Below are 8,527 nucleotides of genomic sequence, written 5' to 3'. Positions count from 1 at the left end.
TTTCTTTTCTTTTTCTGTAAGTGATTTGTATATCCTTTTATATATTCATTGAATATTCATTATTTTCAGTCCATAAAATTAATAGCATCATCTTCTTATTATTCATGTATGCTCAACAAAGTAATCAACTCTTAAATGTGTTAATGTATTGTTACATTATTATGTATTCAATGATATTGACATGTAAGACCATAAGCTCACTGGTTATCAGCCTTTAAAGTAGACAGAAATGAATCAAAATCATATTCATCGTCATATTGTTGCTGTTCCCACAGATCAGGGAGAATTTCTAGGACAGAACGACTAAAGCCTGGGACTCCAGTAATTTTGGATATGGCATCATCTTGTATTTCTGGTTTTTTTCCTTTGCCATTGTCCAATGAAAACAAATCTAGTAACTAAAAACGTTGTTATAAATAAAATTTACTATTAATATTTTTTTGATAATTTTAGCATAGAATGTTTTAGATAAAGTTTTATAAATATGTCTTACTTTCAGTACTTGTATATATGTATATATAGTTATAACTGTTTAAAATTTCATTGTTATTACAATAAAATTGCATTGAGTTTAATATAAAGTGACATATAAAAATTTAGAAAAGACAGAAATAATACTATAAGATAATATTGTAATACAATAGTGTGTCAAGGAGTTCAAAATTTATTACAAAAGTTTTATTATTAAAATAGTTATAGCTATGTTGGTTAATACAATGATTTATGTATTTTACCTGATCAGTTGCCATTGTTTCCAGAGATGCGTTGTCCGTTGAAATCACAGTATTTGCAGTGAGAAGCTTGAATTTTTGCAATCCCATAATTTTTTCCTCTACTGTCGATCTTGTGATTAACCTGTATACATTCACTACCTTTTTTTGACCAATACGATGTGCTCGATCCATTGCTTGAAGGTCCTTCATGGGATTCCAGTCATGCTCCACAAATATAACAGTATCTGCGCCAGTTAGATTTAATCCGAGACCACCAACTTGAGTTGTTAATAAAAGCACGTCTATTGATGGATCAGCATTGAAACGTGCTACTACGGAATGTCTCTGTGTTGCTGGTATACTTCCATCGAGACGAAGATACGTAACAGTTGGTAGATACGTACGAAGAAGATCTTTTTCCACGATATCTAACATCGCTTTTAATTGACAAAAAATTAAAGCTCGATGTTGGCTTACTAATTGTTGCTGCTGCGGAGGTTGATTATCTGGTGTACCACCAACGGATACAGAATTGCGACTTTGTTGTTGTTGTGGTTGTCCTATACCACAATCTAATAATAACTGTTTTAATGCAGGTAACTTAGCTCCATGTTCTATGTCAGCTAAAGTACTTTTTTGTTGTTTCAACATATTGCATACCTAAAAAATAAAATAATTATCAATTTAAGATTAAATATAAAGAATTGTAATAACTATTATATTAATACTAACTGTTGTGTATAACGGATGTCGCTGATTTAATACTAATTTAGGATGATTGCAAACGTTACGTAAATATCGTAATGCTTCAAAGACATGACCACCATGTGGATCATTTCCAGTTGAAGTACACGATGTGGATAATAAAGTGGCAGAATGTCGAGTACGAAAGTCTTCGTATAGCATACGCTGTAACGATGATAAATCACAATAATAGTCTTGTGTAATTTTGGGTGGTAAGTCTTGAAGGACGTCTTCTTTATTTCGTCTAAGTAAAAATGGTAAAACCTGAACAATGCAAAATTACAATTTATAGATGATTTAAATAATAGATATATTAAATTGTTGATAAAAATGAAAAATAAAATGTGATATATATGTGAAGAATTACTTGTCTATGAAGTGCTTCCATAGCTAAAGCTCCCGCTTCTTGCTCTTTTGGACCAGCTTTTGGTTCTCTACAAGCTAGAATAGGACGTGAGTACTTCGCCGCAAATTGTTTCTCAGTACCCAAGAAACCTGGCATTAAAAAGTCAAACAAAGACCATAATTCAAGTACATCGTTTTGTACTGGTGTTCCCGATAGTATAAGTCTATGATTTGCGTGCAATCGTTTAGTTGCTTTTGCACTTTTTGTTTTTCCATTTTTGATAACATGACCTTCGTCAAGCACACAATAGTTCCATTGAAGTGTTTCGAAGTAATCAATATCTTTACGCACTATATCATAACTTGCCACAACGAGTCTGTGATAAGTAACTCTCGGACGTAATTTTTCACGTTCGGGTGGTGTACCAGCATATTGTAACACGGAGAGATCTTTGGTTTTGAAAAACTTCTCTGCTTCATACACCCAATGACCAGTTAAAGTAGGTGGACATACTACCAGACTTGGTGGAGCATGAGAATTACGATGATGATCTAACGCTAGTATACAAAGAGTTTGTAATGTTTTACCGAGACCCATGTCATCACATAAAACGCCATGAAGTCGATAACGATTTAAGAAGTTTAACCAATTTAAACCCTGTCGTTGGTAAGAACGTAATTCTGCAGCCACTGGAATCAGTAATTCAGTATCTGGAATACTACGTGGATTCAAAAGCTGTTCTAAAAACCGTCGTTCCTGTGCTTTCTTTTCCCTAAAATATTTGAATGATTGATAATACATATTTAATTAAGAAGAAATTTACATGAAATATAAACTTACACTAAATCTGGTGGATCCGCAATCGCACCAGGATCGAGGGGTAAAAGTTGTACAAGCGTTGCAAATGTGGCACTACAGGCTAATCTTACAGCTTGATTCTGATCACTCATACGTCCAAGCAAAGGAACCATAAAGAGTACAGCATATGGAACGATATTGACACCTAAACTTTCGACAAGACACGCCAATGCTTCAGCTGCACCTTGCCTTATCGAATCTACTTCACTTGGTGCTGTTACAGTTGTTGAATATAACTTTTCTCCACCAGTTGCTTCCAAAAGTGGTATTACACTGCGTGTAACGTGTATTATTATCTAGAATCAAATGTTTCATAACTTAACCATCAAATTGACATCGCGAATCATATTAATTAAAAGTATTACCTTTTCTGTATCTAATGCAGCTAATACAGCAATACATCTCGATGCCATATGTCTAACAGCTTTATAAGGGTGAGCCAATAATTTACATAAACATGAAAGGCATTCTAAAGCAGGAGGTAGTAGAGCTTTATCAAGACTGGGGGCCATAACTTCTAAAACTTGTAAACCAAAAATTAATTGATTTACTTCTTCTTGAGTATTCTCACGATCAACAATTTTGTTTTCCTCCCGTAATATGTTTGGCAATATTAGTTCCCAAAGATGTGGTAAACGTGTAGGTAATTGTGCACCAAACAGCGTAGCTACAGAAACAGAGTATTTAAAATCTGTATAATATGCTTGCAGAGTAGGATTTTTTTATTGCAAACCTATAGCAGTAAGTGCCAAAGTAGCTCCACGACGACGTGTTCTAGCCGCTTTAGCTTCAGGCTCTTCACAAGCAAGTAGTTCTTCTAAAGGAATTTCAGTTGTTGGTGGCCGGCCAGGTCCCCTTCCTCCGCCAAGTCCGCTATTCGCTCCCCGATTATAAGCTACTCTCTCAGCATGTTTCTGTCTGTTGCTTAAAGTAAGAATTCCATCAAATAGATCTTGATCTGTATTGCAATTTACACGAGGTGTAAATTCAATATCCGAGCATAGGAATGTACATAAATTGGTCGATATCTATGATATAAAGTTGTGTTAAATTATTCAAGGAGAACATAACAATCGCTTATGCTAATCATTTTATTTCTGATGCTTACCTTTGCATTAGGAGAAGGTTTTCTATCCACACAAAGTTCAACTAGATATGACAAATGCTTTGCAGCCAACTTTTGTAGTTCTTCATTTTCTTCTCGTTTAATAGCTTCCATTAATGGTTTTACCAATGGATTAAGAGGTTCTGGGGACGGAGGAAGACAATGTAACATCGTTGCGGCGCCAGCAAGTGCCGCCATTGACATAACATTGTACGAAAGTTGCTGCGCTGCTGTATCGGTAGCACCTACTTCCAATGCTTTTCGTCTTTCCTCTAAGCTTTCGATCAACTTTTGTTTTAATTTAATCATACCAGGACTACTACCAACACTTCCACTTGGACCTCCAGAGCTTATTGCATTGCCCATGGCACAAAGTTCTAAAATTGGTTTCCCAGCAAGATTTGCTATTTGATCAAGTGTCATCACTCCTGATGCATCTATTTCGATAGGAACAGGCAATTTATAATGTTTGAGAGTGGCAATGTAATCACGGCTGTCATGTAATAGGCGAGTGAAAGATGTAGCGATTTCATCATAGTATACGCACTCGTTCAAACACTCCAAGAGTCTCTTCCTTTTAAGGAAACATATTATTATTATATTGTATTAGACAAATGTATGATCGGAAGATTTATTTTTATACCTGAGGATATCTGGTATTGTAGGTGGTTTCATGTTATTTACAGTCGCCCAATGAGACATTGTCAAACCTGCGACGGTGCGTTGTAATGCTGAACGTGAATTAAGATGTGCTAGTAATACTTTAGCGTAACAAAGTGAAGGACTAGGTATATCTGGTGTATAAGTAACACCTGGTGCTGGTTGTACTACATAATATGATAACAATCCTAGCATTCGTGCAGCTCTACAACGAGCTTGTACTACATTTGATTTCCTTATATTTTGAGCTACAGTTTCGATTCCGCCAATATAAACTTTCAGTTCGGATAGAGATTTTACATTTCCGGTGACAATATTATTTCCTCCGCTATTACTAGCATCTGATTGTCCTTCGCAAGTACCAATAATTTGATTACCTTTAGCTCCTTTATTAGGAGTGCTTATTATCATTAATAAGTTCGGATTAAATGGCACGTGTTCTGGTTGCATAGCAAGACAGAGCCATGTGCTGACAAGAGGACATGCCGCATGTAATAGAAGTTCGAGATCGCTCTGTACGACTAGATTTTCCCAAACGCGTTCAGCTACATCTTGTATGGCAATTACATGTTCTATTAATACACGTTGAAAAACATGACGAAGAGCTTCTTGCAATACAAGTCCACCTCCTTCGCCCCATCGTTCTTTCCTATTCTCATTGTGAGCACCGTCATCTCCAGTTAATGTTTGTAACGTTTGTAAGGTAGCTTTACGTACACTCGAACTAGAATGACTAAGAAATGGCCATAATCGTGGTAAAACCTAAAATCAGGTATAATTCAAGTAAAGATTAAGTACGATAAAAAGTACCAATTATATTAACCTGATTTTTACCTGTGACAATGGCTGAGGTGTAAGACAAGCGCGCGCTGAAGGTAGTGAAAGTATAGCAGCAAGTAATCCCATAAAACTATTACATGCCGCTGCTAAATCATCTTGTTCACGTAAAAGTTCCCAAAGACGAATTACAATTGCTTCTAATTCTGATGGTTCTAATAAACGTGGTAAAGCAGATGCTACTGGTATGAGTGCACTTGCTGCAGCAGCACCTACATCATCGACCGGATCGGAAAGACCTTGCATAGTGGCTGGAAATACTCTCGGTAGTATGTCATCTAATAGATCATCTCGTACAGCAAGTAAATACTTAAGTGCAAGTAGTGCACCATGTCTTGCTTCCCATTCATCATGTTCTAAAAGCTTTAACATAACTGAAAGTATTCCTATAATACCCTTATTTTTATTTTCGTTATCAGTTTGTTTTGGCACTAGTAATAAAAGAGAACCTAGTGCTTGAGCACATGTTTCTCGTACAGGTGCAACTACTTGATCAGAAACAAAATCTCCAAATCTATCTAATCCTAAGACACATAATAATCGCAGAGCAGCATCAATAAGCCACTGATAATGACTTTCTGCCATTTCCTCTGCAGTTTGATCCCTTGATTTACCTGCACCTATATTAAATTTCCATTAATTTCCATTAAACTTGTTTATCTTTGTATTACAACTTACAATTGTTGATATTTTTCATACCTTTCCCATGAAGTTTTACAAGTTCCCGCAAAGCAGTCGCTGCTCCGTGCCGTATTTCCCACTTTTGACTAAATAAATCTTGGCAAAGACTTTCTGCAAATGACTCTAAAGGCCAATCTATTAGAGAATCTGGCCAACAACCAGTACTATCTGGTACTCCATTGGTTGATTCAGTCTGTGTACTGTAATTAACACCGATCTCTGACGAAATCACTTCCTCTAATTTTATTTTTTTATTTAATGACTCCCCTGTACTATTAGTGGGAGATTGAGCATTTGAATTATTATGATAATCTTCGTTGTTACGATGGTCATCCGGTTCCCGTGAGCGTTGTTTTGAAACTGACTGTCGTGCCTATTAAATAAGTAATATATAAAAATATATAGCATCTTAGTATATTAAGACATTATTTTGGTATTAATAAAAACATTTTATTGACAATTATAAATTACCTTACGTCTAGCCCTATTCATTTCTCGTCTACTAAGGCCACCAGGTTGTTTTAGTGTTTCACTCACAGATACTTTAGTCTGTGTATTTGAGGTAGGTGGTAATACTACTGGAGTAAGATCTTCAGCAGTAAACAATTCTGATGTATCAACTCCCATTAATCGAGGATGAAAGCCTAATTTAGCAGCAATTTTTTCTTCTTGATTAGGAAGTGGTATTTGTTCTCCATCAGTAGTAATTAAGTCATATTCACTGCCTTCTGATCCAGTAAGATATGAACTACGTGCTAAAACCTTTTCCATATCAAAGTCCTCCAAATTTAATTTATTATTTGGCCTTTTTGTTTCTCCATCTTCTATCAGTTAAGTAGTTTAATACTGATAATAAAATATAATAAATTCAAATAGGATAAAAATAAAATCAATTACCAGTACGTATTTCTTTTTTAATGGGTTGTGGATCCCAAGCAGGAACTTGAGCAAGTATAGCCTGTACAGCTTGTGCAGCTGAAACTCTAGTGTCCCATTGTGGAGATTTTAAGAGAGTAGAAACTCGTGCTAATAAATGGTGTAAATCATGGGGATGTAATCTCTGTGCTTCTCCTAATTGTTGTGCTGCAGCTCTTTTAGTTACTGCATTTGTTCCTGTCTCCAATAATATAAATAGCCTGTCCAACCTGATAGAAAATCATACATTACAATGTATGTAAACATATAATTAAATTAACTATATTTTTCATAAATTTATTGATATTTTTATGTATTATTTTCAAATTCCTTTTACTATTATACGAGATTCAAAATAACATAGTATGTTTAACATGTATGTCTTATAATTTAAATAAGATTATACATACAAAATTTGATAATATTAGTTAAATAAAGATTTATTATTTGTTAAAGATAACATCTTTAAAAAGTATGTATAAAATATATATAAATCTTAATAATATTTTATTACAATTATGTCAATATTTATTAATATTGATATAAATAGATATTTTATTTTTGCATGATTGTAAAAATGTGACTATAAATATTTATATTATTTTACATATTATACTTGAATTAAATGATTGCTTGGGCTTTACCTTGATGTCATGTTTGTAAGTGATGTTGTTCAATAAACAGCTGTGAATGCCTAAAATCAAAATAAGAGAATATATACATATATATATACATGTGCACTCATATGCATGTATGTATATATATTCCATATAAATATATCATTTCTACAAACACATGAAGATTTATCATTTAAAAACTATGTTTGTGATATATATAGATGATATTAATGTGATACATATAGATGATAAATGTAAATATTGAAAAAAAATTTCAGAAATACATTTCAAAAATACTAACAAGTTTATTGTTAAATATGTATTTATTATTACACATCAAAAAAAGTTTAATGGAAAATACATAGAATGCTCCAGCTGTGCACAATAAAATGAAGTACAGGAAATACTAAAACACACCGAATATTGTTCATTATTTATTTGACAAATAAAGAAAGAAAATGATCCATATAGGAAAAATCAATTGTCAAGTTTAAGAATAAAAATTTCTTGTAGTTTGATGAGGTGAAGATGATAGATGACATCTGCGAGAATGTTTTTTAATTAATATACAAGTTCGAAGATTTACAATGTAAAATTTGGGAAAAGCAGTATAAGTTTTAATTAAGAAAATTAAATGGAACATAATATTTTCTAAGATATCATAAAGAAATACAATATGGATATATAAATAAATAGTAATCAACGAACGCTTGAACATACCTGATTTTAAATTACAATCTATTTTACTGCTGCACTTCAGCTAACCCGCATAGCCGTTTCCCACTGTATTGATTCCCCGAAAATCACATTACGATGTATATTTCGAAAAAGTCGACAGATAGACAGACTACTTGTCAAATTTTTCGGAGAGAAACGCATGTTACAAGCATCAAATTTATACTGACAGCCATATTGCAGAGGAACCTGAGTTTTGTCCCCCAATTTTGTTCTCATTGGCGGATTATACACATTTTATAGATCGATGGACCAATCAACATTTTCTTCGTGCAATGATCACATTAAGTTATACACGCTTATGCGTATACGAATT

General features: G+C 33.7%; 1 protein-coding gene across 1 annotated transcript; it reads right to left on the bottom strand.

Annotated features, from left to right (window-relative positions):
- Nucleotides 1–81: 81 nt before the first annotated feature.
- Hel89B (histone acetyltransferase 1) lies at nucleotides 82–8,336 on the bottom strand. The gene is made up of 15 exons (XM_017906388.1): nucleotides 8,197–8,336; nucleotides 7,504–7,553; nucleotides 6,842–7,089; nucleotides 6,416–6,768; nucleotides 5,963–6,317; nucleotides 5,261–5,883; nucleotides 4,410–5,188; nucleotides 3,770–4,340; nucleotides 3,395–3,689; nucleotides 3,027–3,328; nucleotides 2,644–2,957; nucleotides 1,825–2,575; nucleotides 1,446–1,721; nucleotides 735–1,373; nucleotides 82–398 (listed from the first exon to the last, which is right to left on the bottom strand). Exons 2-15 carry the CDS (start codon nucleotides 7,512–7,514, stop codon nucleotides 198–200), a joined length of 5,718 nt encoding a protein of 1,905 aa, XP_017761877.1. The 5' UTR covers nucleotides 7,515–7,553; nucleotides 8,197–8,336; the 3' UTR covers nucleotides 82–197.
- Nucleotides 8,337–8,527: the final 191 nt, after the last annotated feature.

This window comes from Eufriesea mexicana, unplaced genomic scaffold, assembly GCF_001483705.2.
Source record: "Eufriesea mexicana isolate 0111107269 unplaced genomic scaffold, ASM148370v2 scaffold4744748416, whole genome shotgun sequence".
In the NCBI taxonomy this organism is placed as follows: domain Eukaryota; kingdom Metazoa; phylum Arthropoda; class Insecta; order Hymenoptera; family Apidae; genus Eufriesea; species Eufriesea mexicana.
This window is presented reverse-complemented; position numbering and strand designations above follow the sequence as displayed.

Bases quoted from the DNA above. Each gene is read 5' to 3' on its own strand.
- Hel89B (XM_017906388.1), bottom strand. The intron at 4,341-4,409 runs GTATAAAAATAA...TTTCCTTAAAAG, and splicing joins ACAATACCAGATATCCTCAG to GAAGAGACTCTTGGAGTGTT. The intron at 2,958-3,026 runs GTAATACTTTTA...ATTTGATTCTAG, and splicing joins CTGCATTAGATACAGAAAAG to ATAATAATACACGTTACACG.